The 24,802-nt window shown below is 42.3% G+C and overlaps 1 protein-coding gene across 1 annotated transcript in view; it reads left to right on the top strand.

Moving 5' to 3' along the window:
• TTN (titin) overlaps nucleotides 1-24,139 on the top strand; it is a 271,544-nt gene extending 247,405 nt beyond the window's left edge. Inside the window, 27 exon segments of the mRNA XM_034654809.1 lie at nucleotides 75-362; nucleotides 480-779; nucleotides 862-2,928; nucleotides 3,025-3,327; nucleotides 3,436-3,741; nucleotides 3,843-4,133; nucleotides 4,233-4,529; nucleotides 4,657-4,962; nucleotides 6,257-6,562; nucleotides 6,644-6,925; nucleotides 7,111-7,704; nucleotides 7,823-8,110; nucleotides 8,211-8,510; nucleotides 8,953-9,255; nucleotides 9,815-10,117; nucleotides 10,228-10,812; nucleotides 10,941-11,246; nucleotides 11,362-11,661; nucleotides 12,322-12,897; nucleotides 12,998-13,303; nucleotides 13,657-14,250; nucleotides 14,385-20,035; nucleotides 20,164-20,320; nucleotides 20,816-21,588; nucleotides 21,690-21,843; nucleotides 22,377-22,679; nucleotides 22,812-24,139. Of these exon segments, the coding sequence (XP_034510700.1) occupies nucleotides 75-362; nucleotides 480-779; nucleotides 862-2,928; nucleotides 3,025-3,327; nucleotides 3,436-3,741; nucleotides 3,843-4,133; nucleotides 4,233-4,529; nucleotides 4,657-4,962; nucleotides 6,257-6,562; nucleotides 6,644-6,925; nucleotides 7,111-7,704; nucleotides 7,823-8,110; nucleotides 8,211-8,510; nucleotides 8,953-9,255; nucleotides 9,815-10,117; nucleotides 10,228-10,812; nucleotides 10,941-11,246; nucleotides 11,362-11,661; nucleotides 12,322-12,897; nucleotides 12,998-13,303; nucleotides 13,657-14,250; nucleotides 14,385-20,035; nucleotides 20,164-20,320; nucleotides 20,816-21,588; nucleotides 21,690-21,843; nucleotides 22,377-22,679; nucleotides 22,812-23,110 (16,538 nt within the window). The 3' untranslated portion in view covers nucleotides 23,111-24,139.
• The last annotated feature ends 663 nt before the right edge of the window (nucleotides 24,140-24,802 follow it).

Raw genomic sequence — 24,802 nt, 5'->3', positions numbered from 1 at the left:
ATGGTGCTAATGAAAAACATGCTTGTGTTTTTAGTTAGCCAAACTAATGCATATTATTTCTATTTCTTTTATAGTTCTACCAACTGTTGAGTTTGGCCCTGAGTACTTTGATGGTCTCATTATTAAGTCTGGAGAGAGCCTTAGAATTAAAGCTTTGGTGCAGGGACGGCCAGTACCTCGAGTAACTTGGTTCAGAGATGGAGTAGAAATTGAAAAGAAGATGAATATGGAAATAACTGATGTCCTAGGATCCACCAGCCTTTTCGTTAGAGATGCTACCCGGGACCATCGTGGTGTATATAGCGTGGAAGCCAAAAATGCATCTGGCTCCTCAAAAGCAGAAATCACAGTGAAAGTACAAGGTACTTCTGCAATAACTTCTTAATCTTACAATTTACAGGACTTGGGTTAGAGACATGCCTGACTGCATTTTAAGGGGCAAGGGAAAATAAACTAACTCTGCTACTCTTTTCTTATAGATACACCAGGAAAAGTAGTTGGGCCAATAAGATTCACCAATATTACTGGCGAGAAGATGACGCTATGGTGGGATGCTCCTCTCAATGACGGCTGTGCTCCCATTACTCACTACATCATTGAAAAACGGGAAACCAGCAGACTTGCTTGGGCACTGATTGAGGATAACTGTCAAGCCCACAGCTATACTGCCACTAAACTAATAAATGGCAATGAATACCAGTTCCGTGTTTCTGCAGTTAACAAGTTTGGTGTTGGGAGGCCACTTGATTCTGACCCAGTGGTTGCTCAAATACAATACAGTAAGTATCTGTTTTTCCTGAGTGGTACTATGTTGTAAGATTAACTTCCAATCAACATGTCTAATTTGTTTTCATTTTACAGCTGTTCCCGATGCCCCTGGCACTCCAGAACCTAGCAATGTAACAGGCAATAGCATTACCCTGACATGGGCAAGGCCAGAGTCAGATGGTGGCAATGAAATTCAACAATATATCCTTGAAAGGAGAGAAAAGAAAAGCACACGATGGGTAAAAGTAATCAGCAAACGACCAATCTCTGAGACAAGATTCAAAGTCACTGGTCTGACAGAGGGGAATGAGTATGAATTCCACGTCATGGCTGAAAATGCTGCAGGAATAGGACCTGCAAGTGGTATCTCAAGACTAATCAAATGTAGAGAGCCAGTCAGCCCACCAAGTGCTCCCGCTGTGGTCAAAGTGACAGACACATCCAAGACAACTGTGAGCTTAGAATGGTCTAAGCCAGTGTTTGATGGCGGCATGGAAATAATTGGCTATATTATTGAAATGTGCAAAGCTGACTTAGGAGACTGGCACAAGGTAAATGCAGAAGCATGTGTGAAAACAAGATATACAGTCACTGATCTACAAGCAGGTGAAGAATACAAATTCCGGGTTAGTGCTATCAATGGTGCTGGAAAAGGAGAGAGCAGTGAAGTGACTGGCGCAATTAAAGCAGTTGACCGATTAGCAGCTCCTGAGTTAGATATCGATGCAAACTTCAAGCAGACCCATGTTGTTAGAGCTGGGGCCAGTATTCGCCTCTTCATTGCCTACCAAGGTAGACCTACTCCTACGGCTGTGTGGACCAAACCTGACTCCAACCTCAGCATTCGGGCTGATATCCACACAACAGACTCCTTCAGCACCCTCACTGTGGAAAACTGCAACAGGAATGATGCAGGGAAATACACCCTTACCGTAGAAAACAACAGTGGCAGTAAGTCAATCACATTCACTGTAAAGGTGCTAGACACTCCAGGCCCACCTGGCCCAATCACTTTCAAGGATGTGACCCGCGGATCTGTTACACTGATGTGGGATGCTCCTATCCTTGATGGTGGTGCCCGAATCCATCATTATGTGGTAGAAAAACGAGAAGCCAGTCGTCGTAGCTGGCAGGCTATCAGTGAAAAATGCACTCGTCAGATCCTCAAGGTCAGTGACCTGGCAGAAGGTGTCCCATACTATTTCCGTGTTTCTGCAGAAAATGAGTACGGTGTGGGTGAACCCTATGAAATGCCAGAACCAATCGTAGCCACAGAACAGCCTGCTCCACCTAAGAGACTTGATATCATTGACACAAGCAACTCCTCTGCAGTCTTAGCTTGGCTTAAACCTGACCATGATGGAGGCAGCCGGATCACTGGCTACCTTCTCGAAATGAGACAAAAGGGATCTGACTTCTGGGTTGAGGCTGGTCGCACCAAACAGATGACTTTCACAGTGGAGCGCTTGGTTGAGAACACTGAATATGAATTCCGTGTGAAGGCCAAGAATGATGCTGGCTATAGTGAACCCAGGGAAGCCTTTTCTTCCGTCATCATCAAGGAACCTCAAATTGAGCCCACTGCTGATCTCACTGGAATTACTAATCAGCTCATAACTTGCAAAGCAGGAAGCACATTTACCATTGATGTCCCAATCACTGGTCGTCCCGCTCCCAAAGTAACATGGAAGCTTGAAGAAATGAGACTTAAGGAGACAGATCGAGTGAGTATCATAACAACAAAAGACAGAACCACCCTGTCTGTAAAGGATAGCATGAGAGGTGACTCTGGAAGATACTTCTTGACCCTGGAAAACACAGCTGGTGTTAAAACATTTACCATCACCGTTGTGGTCATTGGAAGGCCAGGTCCTGTAACTGGCCCCATTGAGGTCTCATCTGTCTCAGCTGAATCATGTGTCCTGTCATGGGCTGAACCTAAAGATGATGGAGGCACTGACATTACTAATTACATAGTTGAAAAGCGTGAATCGGGTACAACAGCTTGGCAGCTTGTCAATTCCAGTGTCAAGCGCACTCAGATTAAAGTCACTCATCTCACAAAATACATGGAATATTCTTTCCGTGTCAGTTCAGAGAACAGATTTGGTGTCAGCAAGCCTCTAGAATCAGCACCAATAATTGCTGAGCATCCATTCGGTAAGAAAAATTAAAATATTTCAAACTCCATTATTAAGTATTTCCCCTGAATTTTATAAAATTGTATTCATATTTGATACCTGTGTTTATATTTAGTCCCACCAAGTGCTCCTACCAGACCTGAAGTCTACCATGTGTCTGCCAATGCCATGTCTATTCGTTGGGAAGAACCTTATCATGATGGTGGCAGTAAAATTATTGGCTACTGGGTTGAGAAGAAAGAACGGAACACCATTCTTTGGGTGAAAGAAAACAAAGTGCCATGCTTAGAGTGCAACTACAAAGTGAGTGGTTTGGTGGAAGGACTAGAATACCAATTCAGAACATATGCACTCAATGCCGCAGGTGTTAGCAAAGCCAGTGAAGCTTCAAGACCTATGATGGCTCAAAACCCAGTTGGTATGTATCAGAATTGAATGGGTACATTTGTTTATCACCATCATCATTTACACTAGAATTCAGAGTTGTATTTTTTTTTTTTAAACTTGACTTTTGCATCCCTTCCAGATCCACCAGGAAGACCAGAGGTGACAGATGTCACGAGATCAACAGTGTCACTGATTTGGTCTGCCCCAGTGTATGATGGTGGCAGCAAGGTTGTGGGCTATATCATAGAGCGTAAGCCGGTCAGTGAGATTGGAGATGGTCGCTGGCTAAAGTGCAACTATACCATTGTATCTGACAATTTCTTCACTGTGACTGCTCTCAGTGAAGGAGACACTTATGAATTCCGTGTGTTGGCTAAGAATGCAGCGGGAGTAATTAGCAAAGGATCAGAATCTACAGGCCCTGTCACCTGCAGAGATGAATACGGTAGATAAATAATAATAATAATAATGTACTCCTTTTAAATTATCACAATTTTTGTGAAAATAAACTGTCATATTTATTCATATCCATTTTGCCTATGACAGCTCCACCCAAAGCTGAACTGGATGCCAGATTACAGGGTGATCTGGTTACCATCAGAGCAGGCTCGGATCTTGTCCTTGATGCTGCAGTTGGTGGCAAACCTGAACCCAAAATTATCTGGACCAAAGGGGACAAGGAACTAGATCTCTGTGAAAAAGTCTCTTTGCAGTATACAGGCAAACGAGCGACTGCTGTGATCAAGTTCTGTGACAGAAGTGATAGCGGAAAATACACGTTAACAGTGAAGAATGCCAGTGGGACCAAGGCCGTGTCTGTCATGGTCAAAGTTCTTGGTAAGCATGTCAAATGTTCTTTTATTTTTTACAGCATTTTCAAGTGTGGGTAGAAGAAAAAAGATCTGAATCATTGCTTGCCATTGACACCTGTTTCAGATTCCCCTGGCCCATGTGGAAACCTCACCGTCAGCAGAGTAACAGAGGAAAAGTGCACTTTAGCCTGGAGCCTTCCTCAGGAAGATGGAGGAGCAGAAATAACTCACTACATTGTGGAAAGACGAGAGACTAGCAGGCTCAACTGGGTGATCGTTGAAGGCGAATGTCCAACCTTGTCCCATGTAGTTACCAGACTCATCAAGAACAATGAATACATATTCCGAGTGCGGGCAGTGAACAAATATGGCCCTGGTGTGCCTGTTGAATCAGAGCCAATTGTAGCCAGAAACTCTTTCAGTGAGTATTAACACTTTGAAACAACTTGGTAGTTAAATATAATGGGCTCAGAGGAGAGGGGGGCAATCCTATCAATAGTGATTTTGTGTAATTCTGACCATCCTCATTTTCATAAAAATATAAACAGCTATTCCATCACAACCGGGCATACCTGAAGAAGTTGGGGCCGGCAAAGAGCATATCATCATTCAGTGGACAAAACCTGAATCTGATGGTGGCAATGAGATCAACAACTACCTAGTAGACAAACGTGAGAAAAAGAGCTTGCGCTGGACACGTGTCAACAAAGACTATGTGGTATATGATACAAGGCTGAAGGTGACTGGCCTCATGGAAGGTTGTGATTACCAGTTCCGAGTCACTGCGGTGAATGCTGCTGGTAACAGTGAACCCAGCGAAGCTTGCAACTTTATCTCATGCAGAGAACCATCATGTGAGTTCCAAGAATCACACATAAACCTAATTCCCATCAAAACCATGTTACAAATAATTTTCCAATATGCCATTTCCAAGAACCTCTAGAATATATGAATGATCTAGAAAAGCATATGCTTATTAGAGGGATCTTAAATATAGTCAAGCCAGAACGTTTTAACCACTACTTCTGTTGATAAGTTAGCAGTTACATTGCTACAAATCATCACAGTATTTTCCAGTCTATGAAAAAAATAATTTTACTACCAATATGAAAGAGATGTATTTTATAAATATTCCTAAGTACCTAATAAGTACCTAACAAAATTATTGTTGAAAGAGCTTCAAAAGTAAGTGGCAAATCCTTGTACAGAGTTTGAGCCCGACTAAAAAGAATAAACCATTGTGACTGAACAAGGGAAGAAGAAGAAACCACTTCCTGTACTCATTAGAAACATAGAGGTGACAAGTGACATTAACCCTGTGAAAGCTGAGCAACTAAGGAAAAGTCCCTGAGAATAGGTATTTTAAGGAATGAATTGAGCTAGAAGAACCCAACATAGCTAGCCAAAGTAGCAGGAAAAAAACCATCTACCTTTCTAAAGAAATGTAATTTTTAAAATAAAATAATAATGATGTTAATAATGATATAGCATGGGGCGCCTGGGTGGCACAGCGGTTAAGCGTCTGCCTTCGGCTCAGGGGCGTGACCGGCGTTATGGGATCGAGCCCCACATCAGGCTCCTCTGCTATGAGCCTGCTTCTTCTTCTCCCACTCCTCTGCTGGTGTTCCCTCTCTCGCTGGCTGTCTCTATCTCTGTCGAATGAATAAAATCTTTTTAAAAAATTTAAAAAAAAATAATAATGACATAGCATAAAGTGTTGTCCTATAATATCAGAGGAGCTCAGTTACACAGCTTATCTTAGTGAGTGTGGACAAAGAACAAAAATGCCTTACTCTTCTGGGGGTGGGAGAATCAGAAGAAAGGGAAGGCGACTACATACCTGTGGGTTAAGATGCAGAGATCATAAGGTAACTTGTATTTCTTATGGCCAATAAGGATACATCTTCAATGAATCCTTTTTTTTAAAATTTTAATCCTTTACTACACTATAAAAAGACCTTTTACAATATTGAGTTTAATCAATCACAGGGCTTTTCCCCCTGCTAAACCTTATTAAAAGACCTTTTGAAATACTAGGGGGGAGGGGTGAGAACAATAATGCCTTTGTGAGTCTTGAAAACCAAAAATATAAACCTCAAAGCTTCCTTATTTGTATAATGTCTGAATCCCCCTTTCTAAATTCCATAGATACCCCTGGACCACCTTCTGCTCCAAGAGTTGTGGATACCACCAAGTCCAGCATTAGTTTGGCATGGACCAAGCCCATGTATGATGGTGGCATTGACATCCTGGGATATGTTCTTGAAATGCAAGAGAAGGATACTGATCACTGGTACCGAGTGCACACCAAGGCCACAATAAGAAATAATGAATTCACTGTGCCGGACCTTAAAATGGGCCAGAAATACTCCTTCAGGGTTGCTGCTGTGAATGCGAAGGGTATGAGTGAATACAGCGAGTCAACTGCTGAAATTGAGCCCGTGGAAAGACTAGGTATTTATAATGTAATCTTGTAGGTTAATTATTTTCTCGTCACACCTGTTCATGAATTAAGTTTTGACATTTACTTTTCAGAAATACCAGACCTAGAGCTTGCAGATGATTTAAAGAAGACTGTGACCATCAGAGCTGGGGCCTCATTGCGCCTGATGGTGTCTGTATCTGGAAGACCACCTCCCGTCATCACATGGAGCAAGAAGGGCATTGACCTTGCAAACCGGGCAATTATTGACACCACTGACAGCTACTCTTTACTTATTGTGGACAAAGTTAACCGGTACGATGCTGGAAAATACACCATTGAAGCCGAAAATCAATCTGGCAAGAAATCAGCAACAGTCCTTGTTAAAGTATATGGTAAGTATTTGTCTTAAAATTGACTGTGCTGTGAGTAGATTTCTTAGAAAAAATACCCCTTGACCTAGGATTGATCACCTCTCTAGAGAGAAACCATGTTGAATACATGTTCCTGAAAAACACAAAACAAAAAGCTATCCACCAATCAGGCAAATAATTATTAATCTTACTTTCTATTTTTTTAGATACTCCTGGTCCCTGTCCTTCAGTGAGAGTTAAAGAAGTATCGAGAGATTCTGTGACCATTACCTGGGAAGTTCCCACAATTGATGGTGGGGCTCCTGTCAACAATTACATTATTGAGAAACGTGAGGCTGCCATGAGAGCATTCAAAACAGTAACTACCAAATGCAGCAAGACACTGTACCGAATTTCCGGACTTGTAGAAGGAACCATGTACTATTTCAGAGTGTTGCCAGAAAACATTTACGGCATCGGGGAACCCTGTGAAACATCTGATGCGGTTCTGGTCTCAGAAGTACCTCTGGTGCCTACAAAGCTAGAAGTGGTTGATGTCACCAGATCAACTGTCACTCTGGCCTGGGAAAAACCACTCTATGATGGTGGTAGCCGACTCACTGGATATGTTCTTGAGGCCTGCAAAGCTGGCACTGAGAGATGGATGAAGGTTGTCACCTTAAAACCCACCATCCTAGAGCACACTGTCATTTCCTTAAATGAAGGTGAACAGTACCTATTTAGAGTAAGGGCGCAAAATGAGAAAGGAGTGTCAGAACCAAGAGAGATCATCACAGCCGTGACTGTACAAGACCTCAGAGGTATGTACCAAATCACCAAAAACATCAATAATAATGAAGTAAAGAAAACAGTCAGAATTCATGGTACTTCGTCAATAGAAATAACGCTTAAGAATTAAGGCCTACTTTCTTCTCCTAGTGTTGCCAACAATTGATCTTTCTACAATGCCTCAGAAGACCATTCATGTCCCAGCTGGCAGACCAGTGGAGCTCGTGATACCAATCGCTGGTCGCCCACCTCCTGCTGCTTCCTGGTTCTTTGCTGGTTCTAAACTAAGAGAATCAGAGCGTGTCACAGTTGAAACTCATACTAAAGTAGCTAAATTAACCATCCGTGAAACCACTATCAGAGATACTGGAGAATATACACTTGAATTGAAGAATGTAACTGGAACTACTTCAGAGACCATTAAAGTTATCATTCTTGGTAAGGATGTGTGACAAAGACACATGTGCGTTGTTGATGTTGTCACCCAATGGTGATGTGAAGTGAAAATTAATTTTCTGGATTTCTTTCTCTTTCCTAGACAAGCCTGGTCCTCCAACTGGGCCTATTAAGATTGATGAAATTGATGCTGCTTCAATTACCATTTCCTGGGAACCACCCGAATTAGATGGTGGCGCTCCATTGAGCGGTTATGTGGTAGAACAGCGTGATGCCCATCGTCCAGGATGGCTGCCAGTGTCTGAATCAGTGACTAGACAGACATTTAAGTTTACCAGACTCACTGAAGGAAATGAGTATGTCTTCCGCGTGGCTGCAACAAACCGCTTCGGCATTGGCTCTTACTTGCAGTCTGAGGTCATAGAATGTCGCAGCAGCATCAGTAAGTCCTTGGACCGTTAAGGCCGCCATTCTCCCCACCTGATGCTGAATGTTAGCAGAAGGGAATTTGTTTTTATTATGTCCTAAGGAAAAAGGGGTCCCAAAATTAACCCCAGGGTCTAAGTTTTCTAAATTTTCCTGGAGGTTTTCAAAATGGTTATTTTTTTTTTAATGAAAAAGAGGAAGGAGTAAAGGAGGGAGGGAGACAGGAGAAACTGGCTAGGTTATAGTGAGAAAAAAAAATACAGAATGTGCTTAATAAATGTTTATAAAATTGAAGAAAATGAGTAACCTCAAGAAAAGTACAAAAATAAAAACATTGGAAAAACTGTCACAAGTCTTACATGCTATTTAAAAAGCTAAGACGTACTTACAGAAATGTGTGAGTCTTTACTTCAATTTATTCACATTGCCATAATGTGTTTACCTCTGTCTTACTGCAGGTATTCCTGGACCTCCAGAAACATTACAGATATTTGATGTCTCCCGTGATGGCATGACACTGACTTGGTATCCACCAGAAAATGATGGTGGCTCCCAAGTGACTGGATATATTATAGAGCGCAAAGAAGTGAGAGCAGATCGATGGGTCCGTGTAAATAAAGTACCAGTGACGATGACACGGTACCGTTCCACTGGCCTTATTGAAGGCTTAGAATATGAACACCGTGTCACAGCCATTAATGTGAGAGGGACTGGGAAACCAAGTCGTCCTTCCAAACCCATTGTTGCCATGGATCCAATTGGTAAATACATTGTGTATAGGTCAATTTTTTGAGGTATAATTTAAATGTAGTAAAATTTATCCTTCTGAAATATCTAATTCTGAGTTTTGAAAAGGTCCTGTTGTATAACCTCCACCACAGTCAAAATATAGAATTCTTCCATCAGCCCAAAAAGTTCACTTGTGGATCCCCTCCCCACTCCAGGCCCTAGCAGCTTTGAGAAAGTAACTTTTTATATTCTCCTCTTGAATCTATTACCCATTCTTTAAAGTGGGACTTACAATACATGCCCTATACCAGTGTTTAATTCTTTGAATAAGCTAATATTTCTGAAAGCACTTTAAAAGCTGATGATAATGTAAGATGGTAATAGTGATCATAAATAAAGCACATTTAAGACAACGGAAAAAGCTAGAGCTTTAAGTATTTTTAACTGATAAAAATGAATACAATTTTAAAGAACTATATTCTAATGCTAACAGTGCATGTTTACACAATTCATTGCATGTTAGGTGGCACAGCTGAGTTTCAGCTTTGCAGCAACTTTAACAATATCTTGTCGTCTTATTCTTAACCCCAGCGCCTCCAGGAAAGCCACAAAATCCAAGAGTTACTGATACAACAAGGACATCAGTCTCTCTGGCCTGGAGTGTTCCAGAAGATGAAGGAGGATCTAAAGTCACAGGCTACTTGATTGAAATGCAGAAAGTAGATCAACACGAATGGACCAAATGTAACACCACCCCAACCAAGATTCGAGAGTATACCCTAACACATCTACCTCAGGGTGCTGAATACAGATTCCGTGTCCTAGCCTGTAATGCTGGTGGACCTGGGGAGCCCGCCGAGGTACCAGGAACAGTCAAAGTCACGGAAATGCTTGGTAAGACATATGATCACTTACTTTCTGCTATAATTGCCTTAAGATTTATTTCTTACCACCCCCTCACCACCCAAAAAATGCTAATTGTGACTGGATCTTCTTTTCCCCAGAATATCCTGATTATGAACTTGATGAAAGATACCAAGAAGGTATCTTTGTAAGACAAGGTGGAGTCATCAGACTTACCATACCAATCAAAGGAAAACCATTCCCAATATGTAAATGGACCAAGGAAGGCCAAGATGTTAGTAAGCGCGCCATGATTGCAACCTCTGAGACACACACTGAGCTTGTAATCAAAGAAGCAGACAGGGATGATTCTGGCACTTACGACCTGGTTCTGGAAAACAAGTGTGGCAAGAAGGCTGTCTACATCAAAGTCAGGGTGATAGGAAATCCCAACCCTCCTGAAGGGCCCCTTGAATATGACGACATACAAGCTCGCTCTGTAAGGGTCAGTTGGAGACCCCCTGCGGATGATGGTGGTGCCGACATCTTAGGCTATATTCTTGAGAGACGAGAAGTGTCTAAAGCCGCCTGGTATACAATTGATTCCAGAGTCCGAGGCACATCTCTGGTGGTAAAAGGCCTCAAAGAGAACGTGGAATACCATTTCCGTGTTTCAGCTGAAAACCAGTTTGGCATAAGCAAACCCTTGAAATCTGAAGAACCAGTCATACCAAAAACACCACTGAGTAAGTATTTTTCCGACCATAGCACTGTAAAAATTCTCTCAGTCCTCTTTCATTTTGAAATGAAAGCCATCAGCGTGCAAGATATGGGACCGTACTCTTAACACACGTTTTCTACTTTCTATCCATAGATCCTCCAGAGCCTCCAAGCAATCCTCCAGAAGTACTCGATGTGACCAAGAGTTCTGTCAGCCTGTCTTGGTCCCGGCCCAAAGACGATGGTGGTTCTCGAGTCACAGGCTACTACATTGAACGCAAGGAGACTTCAACTGACAAGTGGGTCAGGCACAACAAGACTCAGATAACCACCACAATGTACACTGTCACTGGGCTTGTTCCCGATGCAGAGTATCAGTTCCGCATCATCGCACAGAATGATGTTGGCCTAAGTGAGACCAGCCCTGCTTCTGAACCGGTTGTTTGCAAAGATCCATTTGGTAAGGAGAGAGTTTCTAAAGGGGTTCAAACTAAAGAGGCAAACCATCTTTGTTCTTTTTCTTTTACCTCAGCAGTAAAGCTTATTCCCTTTTCAATTGTTTTAAAATATTTCAGATAAGCCAAGCCAACCTGGAGAACTTGAGATTCTTTCAATATCCAAAGATAGTGTCACTTTACAGTGGGAGAAACCTGAATGTGATGGTGGCAAAGAAATCCTTGGATATTGGGTTGAGTATAGGCAGTCTGGAGACAGTGCCTGGAAGAAGAGCAACAAGGAGCGCATCAAGGACAGGCAATTCACAATAGGGGGTTTGCTGGAAGCCACTGAATATGAATTCAGGGTTTTTGCTGAGAATGAGACCGGGCTTAGCAGACCTCGAAGAACTGCTATGTCTATAAAGACTAAACTAACATGTAAGTAGCCATTAGTTCTCTGCTTATGACCTACAACCTAAGCAACGTGTTAAGGCTAATTCTTCCTCTATATTAAGTAGATGTACAGAAAACCTTATTGGACAGCAAGTGTTTGGGAAGAATCACTCACTTTGGCATATACACACACAGGCAATAGCGGCTGTGCTCTACAGGAAGTCATTCCAAGCCTGTAACCTCAGATGTTAGATGCAGTGACCTGAGCACAATCTTAGAGCAATTTGTCCTTCAAATGCAGTAGTTTGTGTTGGTTTTTTTTTTTTTATGCTTCCTAATAACACTAGAAGGGTCAACAAATGTATCGCATTTCAGTGAACCTAAGAAGTAAGGCAAAGATTCTCTCTATAGATTTATAGAGAGAATTCATATTTCCTTAAACCCCTATCATTGTTGACATCTCCCAATGATAAAGAGAAAAGTCACTCTACCTAATAATGTGATGATGTGTTCACTGAATCCCTATTTTCCATAGGACCCCAGGAAAAGCGCTATGAAATTTTTAAGAACTAGACTCATGTGTAAATCATGGTATCTAATAGAGTATTAGTCAAAAGGATAAATTCATTCCTGATATACAGGGACAGAGGATTACAGATTCAGTGGTAATAACAATGCATTAATACTATTTTTCATATCCTTCAGCTGGAGAAGCTCCAGGAGTGCGCAAAGAAATGAAGGATGTTACCACCAAGTTGGGCGAAGCTGCTCAACTCTCATGCCAGATTGTTGGAAGGCCTCTTCCTGACATTAAATGGTACCGATTTGGTAAGGAGCTGGTACAAAGCCGGAAGTACAAAATGTCTTCAGACGGACGCACACATACGCTAACAGTAATGACAGAGGAACAAGAAGATGAAGGTGTTTATACCTGCATAGCTACTAATGAGGTTGGAGAAGTAGAAACCAGTAGTAAGCTTCTCCTGCAAGCAACACCACAGTTCCATCCCGGTTACCCACTGAAAGAGAAATATTATGGTGCTGTGGGTTCGACACTTCGACTTCATGTTATGTACATTGGTCGTCCGGTACCTTCCATCACTTGGTTCTATGGCCAGAAACTTTTGCAAAACTCAGAAAACATTACTATTGAGAACACTGAGCACTATACTCATCTTGTCTTGAAGAATGTCCAACGTAAGACTCATGCTGGGAAATACAAAGTCCAGCTCAGCAATGTTTTTGGAACAGTTGATGCCATCCTTGATGTGGAGATACAAGGTATTTTATTTTAGATTTTAGTGTTTTTTTTTAATTTTTCAAGGAAAAAGATAGGTGACATATTATAAAAAACCACTATGATTGTATTTTCTCCCAACAGATAAACCAGACAAACCTACAGGACCAATTGTGATAGAAGCTCTGTTGAAGAACTCTGCAGTGATCAGCTGGAAACCACCCGCAGATGATGGAGGCTCCTGGATCACCAACTATGTGGTGGAGAAATGTGAGGCCAAGGAAGGGGCTGAATGGCAATTGGTGTCTTCAGCCATCTCGGTGACAACCTGCAGAATTGTAAACCTCACAGAAAATGCTGGCTATTACTTCAGGGTTTCAGCCCAGAACACTTTTGGCATCAGTGAGCCTCTAGAGGTTGCCTCAGTCGTGATCATTAAGAGTCCTTTTGGTGAGTACGACCTCTACAATCTTCCTACAGCAAAATTCCACGCTTACATAAATCTCTTATTAACAGAAATAACCTTTGAAAGGAAATAGCCAAGATTCAGATAAAGTAAAAGTGCCTTTTATCTCAGTTAAATTGAACTTCTGCACATCTACAAGGGCAAATACAAACCCTACTTCTTCTTTAAAAAAGAGCTTTGTGTTTTGTAAGTTTCTTAGCATCAAGTGACCCATTTCATTTTTCTGGAATAGCTATTCTTAGACCTTTGGGTTCATAAGATTTTCTTTTTAAAAACTAAGCTTTTAATAAAGCTGCTTGTTTCACCTCATGACTCAAATCTTTCTTCTTTGTAACAGAAAAGCCAGGTGCTCCTGGCAAACCAACTATCACTGCTCTCACAAAAGATTCTTGTGTTGTGGCTTGGAAGCCACCTGCCAGTGATGGAGGTGCAAAGATTAGAAATTACTACCTTGAGAAACGTGAGAAGAAGCAGAATAAATGGATTGCTGTGACAACAGAAGAAATTCGAGAAACTGTCTTTTCAGTGCAAAACCTTATTGAAGGTCTTGAATATGAGTTCCGTGTGAAATGTGAAAATCTAGGTGGGGAAAGTGAATGGAGTGAAATATCAGAACCTGCCACTCCCAAATCTGATGTCCCAATTCAGGCACCACACTTTAAAGAGGAACTTAGAAATCTAAATGTCAGATATCAGAGCAATGCTACTTTGGTCTGCAAAGTGACTGGTCATCCAAAACCTATTGTGAAATGGTACAGACAAGGCAAAGAAATCATTGCAGATGGATTGAAGTACAGGATTCAAGAGTTTAAGGGTGGCTACCACCAGCTCATCATTGCAAGTGTCACAGACGATGATGCCACAGTTTACCAAGTCAGAGCTACCAACCAAGGGGGATCTGTGTCTGGCACTGCCTCCTTGGAAGTAGAAGGTAAATTCCTCAAATCTATAAAAATCAATTTAGTGCTAGATGACACATTGCTAATGGAGGGGGGGGAAGTTGCTGCATTTAAATAGTGTTGGGTGTTGCTAAATTACATTCTTTCTTCTTTTATTCTGCTACAGTTCCAGCTAAGATACACTTACCTAAAACTCTTGAAGGCATGGGAGCAGTTCATGCTCTCCGAGGTGAGGTGGTCAGCATTAAGATCCCTTTCAGTGGCAAACCAGATCCTGTGATCACCTGGCAGAAAGGACAAGATCTCATCGACAATAACGGCCACTACCAAGTTATTGTCACAAGATCTTTCACATCACTTGTTTTCCCCAATGGAGTAGAGAGAAAAGATGCTGGTTTCTATGTGGTCTGTGCTAAAAACAGATTTGGAATTGATCAGAAGACCGTCGAACTGGATGTGGCAGATGTTCCCGACCCACCCAGAGGAGTCAAAGTTAGTGACGTCTCACGAGATTCTGTCAACTTAACATGGACTGAGCCAGCTTCTGATGGTGGCAGCAAAATCACCAACTACATTGTTGAAAAATGTGCAACTACTGCAGAAAGATGGCTCCGTGTAGGACAGGCCCGAGAAACACGTTATACTGTGGTCAACTTATTTGGAAAAACAAGCTACCAGTTCCGTGTAATAGCTGAAAATAAATTTGGCCTGAGCAAGCCTTCTGAGCCTTCAGAACCAACCATAACCAAAGAAGACAAGACCAGAGCCATGAATTATGATGAAGAGGTAGACGAAACAAGGGAAGTTTCCATGACTAAAGCATCTCACTCTTCAACTAAGGAACTGTATGAGAAATATATGATTGCTGAAGATCTTGGGCGTGGTCAGTTCGGAATTGTCCACCGTTGTGTTGAAACATCCTCAAAGAAGACTTACATGGCCAAATTTGTTAAAGTTAAGGGGACTGATCAGGTGTTGGTAAAGAAGGAGATTTCCATTCTAAACATTGCCAGGCACAGAAACATCTTATACCTCCATGAATCATTTGAGAGCATGGAAGAATTAGTTATGATCTTTGAGTTCATATCAGGACTTGACATATTTGAACGCATTAACACAAGTGCTTTTGAACTTAATGAAAGAGAAATTGTAAGTTATGTTCGTCAGGTCTGCGAAGCACTTGAGTTCTTACATAGTCATAATATCGGACACTTCGACATTAGACCAGAAAATATCATTTACCAAACAAGAAGGAGCTCCACCATTAAAATCATAGAATTTGGTCAAGCCCGTCAGCTGAAGCCAGGGGACAACTTCAGGCTTCTGTTCACTGCTCCCGAATACTATGCACCTGAAGTCCACCAGCATGACGTTGTCAGTACCTCCACAGACATGTGGTCACTTGGAACATTGGTGTATGTGCTGTTAAGCGGTACCAATCCATTCATGGCTGAAACTAACCAACAGATGATTGAGAACATCATGAATGCTGAATATACTTTCGATGAAGAAGCATTCAAAGAGATTAGCCTTGAGGCAATGGATTTTGTTGACCGGCTGTTAGTGAAAGAGAGAAAATCTCGCATGACAGCATCCGAGGCACTCCGGCATCCATGGCTGAAGCAGAAGATAGAAAGAGTCAGTACTAAAGTTATCAGAACATTAAAACACCGGCGTTACTACCACACTCTGGTCAAGAAAGACCTCAACATGGTTGTGTCAGCAGCCCGAATCTCTTGTGGTGGTGCAATTCGATCTCAGAAGGGAGTGAGTGTTGCTAAAGTTAAAGTAGCATCCATTGAAATTGGCCCAGTTTCTGGACAGATAATGCATGCAGTTGGTGAAGAAGGAGGATATGCCAAATATGTATGCAAAATTGAAAATTATGATCAGTCTACCCAAGTGACCTGGTACTTTGGAGTCAGACAGCTGGAGAACAGTGAGAAATATGAAATCACCTATGAAGATGGAGTAGCCACCATGTATATCAAAGACATTACCAAATTTGATGACGGCACCTACAGATGCAAAGTAGTCAATGACTACGGTGAAGATAGTTCTTATGCAGAACTATTTGTTAAAGGTGTGAGAGAAACTTACGACTATTATTGCCGTAGAACCATGAAGAAAATTAAGCGCAGAACTGACACAATGAGACTCCTGGAAAGGCCACCAGAATTTACCTTGCCTCTCTATAACAAGACAGCTTATGTGGGTGAAAATGTCCGATTTGGAGTAACTATAACTGTCCACCCAGAGCCTCGTGTAACATGGTATAAATCAGGTCAGAAAATCAAACCAGGTGATGATGATGCGAAGTACACATTCGAATCTGACAAGGGTCTTTACCAGTTAACAATCAGCAGTGTAACTATAGATGATGATGCTGAATATACGGTTGTGGCAAGGAACAAATATGGTGAGGACAGCTGCAAGGCGAAACTGACAGTAACCCCACACCCACCGCCAACAGATACAACCTTAAGACCCATGTTCAAACGGCTGCTGGCAAACGCAGAATGCCAAGAAGGCCAAAGCGTCTGCTTTGAGATCAGAGTGTCTGGCATCCCCCCACCAAAATTAAAATGGGAGAAAGATGGCCAGCCACTGTCCCTTGGGCCTAACATTGAAATTATCCACGAAGGCCTGGATTATTATGCCTTGCACATCAGGGACACTTTGCCTGAAGACACAGGTTATTATAGGGTCACAGCCACGAACACAGCTGGATCCACCAGCTGCCAGGCTCACCTCCAAGTGGAACGCTTAAGGTACGTCAAGCAAGAATTTAAGACTAAGGAGGAGCGTGAACGACACGTCCAAAAGCAAATTGACAAGACACTAAGAATGGCTGAAATTCTTTCTGGAACTGAAACGGTGCCACTGACACAGGTAGCCCAAGAGGCTCTGAGAGAAGCTGCCATTCTCTACAAACCGGCTGTAAGCACCAAGACCGTAAAAGGGGAATTCCGACTTGAGACAGAAGAAAAGAAGGAAGAGAGAAAACTCCGAATGCCTTATGAAGTACCGGAACCACGCAAGTACAAACAGACTACCATAGAAGAAGACCAACGCATTAAGCAATTTGTGCCTATGTCCGACATGAAATGGTACAAAAAGATACGTGATCAATTTGAAATGCCTGGGAAAATTGACAGAGTTGTACAGAAAAGACCCAAGCGCATTCGCCTTTCAAGATGGGAACAGTTCTATGTGATGCCTCTTCCACGCATTACAGATCAATACAGACCTAAATGGCGTATTCCCAAACTCTCCCAAGATGATCTTGAAATGGTGAGACCAGCCCGCCGCCGCACACCTTCTCCTGATTATGACTTTTATTACAGACCTAGAAGACGTTCTCTTGGCGACATGTCAGACGAAGAATTACTCCTTCCCATTGACGACTACTTGGCAATGAAAAGAACAGAGGAAGAGAGGCTGCGTCTTGAAGAAGAGCTTGAGCTGGGTTTCTCAGCTTCACCGCCAAGCCGAAGCCCTCCACGTTTTGAGCTTTCTAGTCTGCGTTACTCTTCACCACAAGCTCACGTCAAGGTGGAGGAAACAAGAAAAGACTTCAGATATTCAACCTATCACATCCCCACCAGGGCTGAGACCAGCACGAGCTATGCAGAACTGCGGGAACGGCACGCCCGGGCCTCCTACAGGCAGCCGAAACAGCGGCAGAGGGTCATGGCTGAGAAAGAGGAGGAAGAGTTGCTTCGCCCAGTTACTACCACCCAGCGACTCTCAGGATACAGAAGCGAGCTTGACCACATGTCAAAGGAGGAAAAGTCCAGAAAGAAATCAGGGCGACAGAGAGAAGTGACAGAAATAACAGAAATTGAGGAAGAATATGAAATCTCAAAACACGCTCAAAGGGAGGCCTCCTCAAAACATGCTCAAAGGGAGTCCGAGTCCTCCTCCTCAGTGTCCAGGCTACTGCGGCGGCGACGTTCCCTGTCTCCAACCTATATCGAGTTAATGAGGCCTGTGTCCGAGCTAATCCGGCCACGTCGGCCGCCAGAGGAGGAATATGAAGATGACACAGAAAGAAGGTCCCCTACTCCAGAGAGAACTCGCCCACGTTCCCCCAGCCCCGTGTCTAGTGAGAGATCACTCTCAAGATTTGAGAGGTCTGCAAGATTTGATATCTTTTCCAGGTATGAGTCCATGAAAGCTGCTTTAAAGACTCAGAAGACATCAGAAAGGATGTATGAAGTTTTGAGTCAGCAGCCTTTTACGCTGGACCATGCCCCTCGAATCACACTGAGAATGCGCTCCCACAGGGTACCATGTGGCCAAAATACGCGTTTTATCTTAAATGTTCAGTCTAAGCCAACAGCTGAGGTTAAATGGTACCACAATGGCGTCGAACTCCAGGAAAGCAGTAAGATTCGTTACACCAACATGAGCGGGGTATTGACCCTAGAAATTCTGGACTGCCAAGCTGAGGACAGCGGAACATACCGTGCCGTGTGCACCAACTACAAAGGTGAGGCCTCGGACTACGCGACCTTGGATGTCACGGGCGGGGATTACACTACCTACACTTCCCGGCGCAGAGACGAACAAGTGCCTCCGTCAGTTTTCCCTGAGCTGACAAGAACAGAGGAATATGCGGTTTCATCGTTTAAGAAAACGTCTGAGATGGAAGCTTCTTCTTCCGTCAGGGAAATGAAGTCACAGATGACAGAGACAAGGGAAAGTCTCTCGGCCTATGAACACCACGCATCTGCAGAAATGAGAAGTGCCGCCGTAGAACAGAAGTCACTGGAAGAAAAATCCACACACAGAAAGATCAAGACGACTTTGGTGGGAGCAAGAATTCTGACGAAGCCAAGGTCCATAACTGTGTACGAAGGCGAGTCCGCGAGGTTTTCTTGCGACACAGACGGTGAGCCGGTACCCACTGTAACCTGGCTGCGTGGAGGCCAAGTGATAAGCTCTTCTGCCCGCCACCAAGTGACCACCACAAAGTACAAATCAACCTTTGAGATCTCTTCGGTGCAGGCTTCCGATGAGGGCAACTACAGCGTGGTGGTAGAAAACAGTGAAGGCAGGCAAGAAGCTCAGTTCACTCTGACTGTTCAGAAGGCCAGGGTTACTGAAAAGGCTGTGACGTCACCACCAAGCGTCAAATCCCCAGAGCCTCGAGTGAAATCTCCAGAAGCCGTTAAGTCTCCAAAACGAGTGAAGTCCCCGGAACCAGTCACTACTCACCCAAAAGCCGTATCACCCACAGAGACAAAACCCACACCAACAGAGAAAGTTCAGCAGCTACCAGTGTCTGTCCCACCCAAGATAACTCAGTCCCTGAAAGCAGAAGCATCTAAAGATATTGTAAAGCTGACCTGCGCAGTCGAAAGTAGCGTATTAAGCGCAAAAGAGGTCACCTGGTATAAAGATGGCAAGAAACTGAAGGAAAATGGGCATTTCCAGTTTCATTTTTCAGCAGATGGTACCTGTGAGCTCAAAATCCATAACCTCACGGAATCTGATAGTGGAGAATACATTTGTGAGATATCTAGCGAAGGTGGAACTTCTAAAACGAACTTCCACTTTATGGGACAAGCCTTTAAGAGTATCCATGAGCAGGTGTCAAGGATATCAGAAACTAAGAAGGCAGCTCAGAAAACCGTGGAGTCAACAGAAACCAAGAAGACTGAACCAAAAGCTCCAGAGCCAATTTCCTCAAAACCAATAATCGTTACTGGGCTGCAGGATGCAACTGTTTCTTCAGACAGCGTCGCTAAGTTTGCGGTGAAAGCCACTGGAGAACCCCGGCCGACTGTCATCTGGACAAAGGACGGAAAGGTAACCAGTTCTTAAATGTCTCTCAATTTTTATCTCCTAAAAGTCTAACCCCTTCCTTCCTCTCCGTCTCCCAAAAAATGTTTAAACTTAACTTACTTTTTAAAACTCAAATCACTTGCATTCTATAGGCTGTTACACAAGGAAGTAAGTACAAACTCTCTGAAGACAAAGGAGCTTACTTCTTAGAAGTTCATAAGACTGATACTTCTGACAGTGGGCTTTATACCTGCACAGTAACAAACTCAGCTGGATCTGTGTCCTCTAGCTGCAAATTAACTATAAAAGGTAGGTTGGCTTTTGTTCTTCCCAATAGTTTTTTAGAAAATGATATTAACGAAAGTTTTCTAAACATTCTCCCTTAAACACATACACCACGGACACACGGACACACACACACAAAGTATTAAACCGTTTTACAAATTCCAGAATACTGTTTGAACACAAAGGTAGAAATACACATCTTTAAAGAAAGCATAATAATTCAATTTTTAATCAAAATTTCCTAAATCCACACCTATCATTTGACTATTCTTTTCAAGACTTTTTTTTCAAGTCATAAGAATCATCTTCAATTTAGTTTAAAGAATCATTATACTGATCTCAAAGTCATGCATGACAACTTTCCAAGACTAGGACTGAGAATAAAATATTACCTATACTGCCTACAAGAGGCAACATTCCTTTCTTTGTGTCTTACTTATGCACTTGGAGAGTCTAAAAAAGAGTAAAGGGTGGGGCCTCTTTCTAATTAAGTTTGCCTTACAGAGGCTTCTTTTTCAGCCGTAAAAGATACTGAGGCACAGAAATTATCTACACAAAAGACCTCTGAAATTACGTCACAAAAGAAGGCGGCTGTCCAAGAGGAAATTTCCCAAAAAGCCCTAATTTCTGAAGAAATGAAACTAGCAGAGGGTAAATCTCAAGAGAAGGCGGTTGTCCAAGAGGAAATTTCCCAGAAAGCTCTAATTTCTGAAGAAATGAAAAAATCAGAGGTGAAATCTCAAGAACAGTTAGCCCTCAAGGAGGAAGCCTCGAAGGTTCGGATTTCTGAAAAAGTCAAGAAATCAGAAGCAACCTCTCTGGAAAAATCCATTGTCCATGAGGAAATCACTAAAACATCACAGGCATCAGAAGAAATCAGAACGCATGCGGAGATTAAAGCATTTTCTACTCAGAGGAGCATAACTGATGGTCAGAAAGTGACCTTAAAAGCCAACATTGCTGGTGCCACGGATGTGAAATGGGTACTGAATGGCGTAGAGCTCGCTAACTCTGAGGAGTACAGATACGGTGTCTCGGGCAGCGATCAGACCCTAACCATCAAGCAGGCCAGTCACAAAGATGAAGGGATCCTCACTTGCATAGGCAAAACCAGCCAAGGGATCATCAAATGTCAGTATGATCTGATGCTGAGCAAAGCACTCTCAGATGCTCCAGCCTTCATCTCCCAGCCCAGATCTCAAAATATTAACGAGGGACAAAATGTTTTCTTTTCTTGTGAAATCAGTGGTGAGCCATCCCCGGAAATCGAATGGTTTAAAAACAACTTGCCGGTAAGTTTAATTATGAATAGATCAAAAGAAAATTTAAAATGCCACATCTATTCCTGAAGAGCTCAAAGAAACACTTCTTGTTTACCCCCCTTACATTTTAGATTTCTGTTTCTTCAAATATCAGTGTAAGTCGCTCCAGAAATGTATATTCTCTTGAAATCCGAAATGCATCAGTAAGCGACAGTGGAAAGTACACAGTTAAGGCCAAAAATTTCCGTGGCCAGTGTTCAGCTACTGCTTCCTTAACGGTCCTTCGTAAGTATACCTTTCCCATTTTTCTCACTTGCTTAAGGCCTTTATCTATTTTTCCCCCTTTGTCTTCTGCGCAGAGCCAACTCTGATGAGGAGCCTCATTAAATCCCATGTGTAAGACGCACAGGCCTCCCGTGTGCATTCATCCTTATGGTCAAATTTTCTTTGCAGCTAAATAGATATGTGGATAAATTAACTTTCAAAGTCAAGCCACCAAGTGCCCTATTAGCTTTATTTTCAGAATGCACAATATCTCTGTGATTTTCTATATGACTAATCATTTTTCTCCTAGTTATTCTAGCACCTGCATGTAATGTTGTAATTATAGAAATCTAAAGATTCGTTTCTTGGAGACATTGAGCTAGCTCTTGACAAATGTATGTATTCGCTTATGCTTTCACAGCACACTGTTTGGGTTATGTGTGTGTGTGTGTGTTTGTGTGTGTGTAAGTTTTCCATTTCTGCAAGTCAATGTCAGATGTCACCAATTAACCAGATGTCATTGATGTTCACTGTGTATCTGCTATGCTCCACAGCCCTAGTTGAAGAACCTCCCAGAGAGGTAGTATTGAGGACAAGTGGTGACACAAGCTTGCAAGGAAGCTTCTCGTCTCAGTCAGTCCAAATGTCTGCCTCCAAGCAGGAGGCATCCTTCAGCAGTTTCAGCAGCAGCAGTGCTAGCAGCATGACTGAAATGAAATTTGCAAGCATGTCTGCCCAAAGCATGTCCTCCATGCAAGAGTCCTTTGTAGAAATGAGTTCCAGCAATTTTATGGGAAAATCTAGTATGACACAACTGGAAAGCTCAACTAGTAGAATGCTTAAACCAGGCGTAAGAGGTGAGCAATAAAAATTACTGGTAGAGGTAGATAAGCCTAGTAGCACGGTATAGTCTTTAGTTCATACAATTTAGTAGAAAGCAAATCATGTTTTCAATGATCCTAAAACATTTTTGTTGTTGTTCCATAAAGGAATTCCACCTAAAATTGAAGCGCTTCCCTCTGACATCAGCATTGATGTGGGCAAAGTTTTAACAGTAGCCTGTGCTTTTACGGGTGAGCCTACCCCAGAGATAATATGGTCCCGTGGAGGAAGAAAAATTCAAAACCAAGAACAACATGGGCGATTCCACATTGAAAACACAGATGACCTGACAACTCTCATCATCATGGATGTACAGAAACAAGATGGTGGACTTTATACCCTGAGCTTAGGGAATGAATTTGGATCTGACTCTGCCACTGTGAATATAAATATTCGATCCATGTAAGAGGGCCTATGCTCCTCATATTCATACTCATTCTTAACCTTTCACAAATGATTCACATGGACTAATCTTTCTGATCTGTAAATATTCAAAAGAAAAAGTAGTTTTGTATCAACCTAAATGAGTCAAAGTTCAAAATTAGACATTTCAATCTTTCATAATTGTTGACCTAAGAATATTATACATTTTCTAGTGACATGTACATACTGTACATAGCCGGATTAACGGTTATAAAGTTTTGTACCATTTATTTTATGACATTTTACAATGTAACTTTTGAAACTAACTGTTGGTAGGAGAAAGTTTCTTACGGAACGAATACCCTGCTCAACACTTAATCAATCTTTGTGCCTCAACATAATGTTGATGTCTAAGTATGCCTCAATGGGTTGAGAAATTCCCCACTGAAGAAGTCCTATCCACCTAAAAGATGATGCCGTGCACGTAACCGGACATGTGCACCAATACCTATTGAATCAGAAATGTAAGGCATTGGTGATGTTTGCATTTACCCTCCTGTAAGCAACACTTTAACGTCTTACATTTTCTCTGATGATGTCACACTCTAAATTATCATGACTTAAATACTACCAGAGCAGAGTGTAACGGCCAACACTCTGTTCGCTCCTCTACACTGTTTCTGACCATAGAGAGTGCGGGGATAGCTTGGAAAAGTAACATCGCCTGGCCATCCCTCCATTTCACCAAGCTATTCAAGTATTCCTATGCCAGAGCAGTGTCAACTCTTGGAGGTTCTGGGGTGCAGCCAACGCCTTCGTGTGGTAGCTCTAAATTTAAATTTAAACCTGAGAAACTGGGGCAACTAAGCAATGAGCCACAGCAAAACAAAACAACAACAACAAAATAAGGCTGTCGTTAAATTATAAACAACTACACCATCACTAACTGCCCAAAATGTCAATTTGATGTAGTTCCTTTCATGCAGGTATAAATTCAATTGTTAGTTACAACTGTTGGACCTCCTTGAGAAATAGTAACAACAAAATAAAGCAAGCTATCTGCACCTCAAAATGTGTGGTTGGTTGTTTTTTTGTGTGTGTGAAATTCTGGGATTGGGAATTATGACTTCACGAATCACAGAAATGACCACAGATAAGATAGAGTAAATCGAATTCAAAATGGCCCATGTCAATAGGTTCTCTAAAGCAAATCTTTGAATTATTGTGTTAACTATAGTCAACAATTTTTAAAGCACAGATTTGATTCTCATGGATAAATTTATTCTCAAAACTTAACAAAAATCCCCCAAAATAACAGCTTAAATCTTTTTAATTATCAAGAAAAATATTTTTATGGGGACCAATTCAACTAAATCCATCAAAAATACCGAACATCTGCAATTCACAATATTTTGTGTTAGACACCCTTGGAAACAACACAGATGAGCAAGATAACGTAGACCCCATCCCTGAAGGAATGTAGTGAAGAGACAAGGACAGCCAGTGGCCACAGGCTGTGAGTTTGAGGGGCCGAGGGAGGGGAGGGAAATAACCTCCCAAAGAGGGACACCTGTTGGCCAGAGCAGTCTCTGCAGACCAGGGCAGCTAAAGAGCCACCACTCAAGAAACCTGGTCGGGTACGCTTACCCTGGGGGCCTGGGCGGCACCAACAGCATCTGCAACATCATGTAACCATTTTAAATGCCTATTCTTACCTTAAAATGAGAGGCAGAAC

Source organism: Ailuropoda melanoleuca, chromosome 2 (genome assembly GCF_002007445.2).
Source record: "Ailuropoda melanoleuca isolate Jingjing chromosome 2, ASM200744v2, whole genome shotgun sequence".
NCBI lineage: Eukaryota > Metazoa > Chordata > Mammalia > Carnivora > Ursidae > Ailuropoda > Ailuropoda melanoleuca.
The sequence above is the reverse complement of the archived record's forward strand: the minus strand, read 5'-3'. Positions and strand labels throughout refer to the sequence as shown.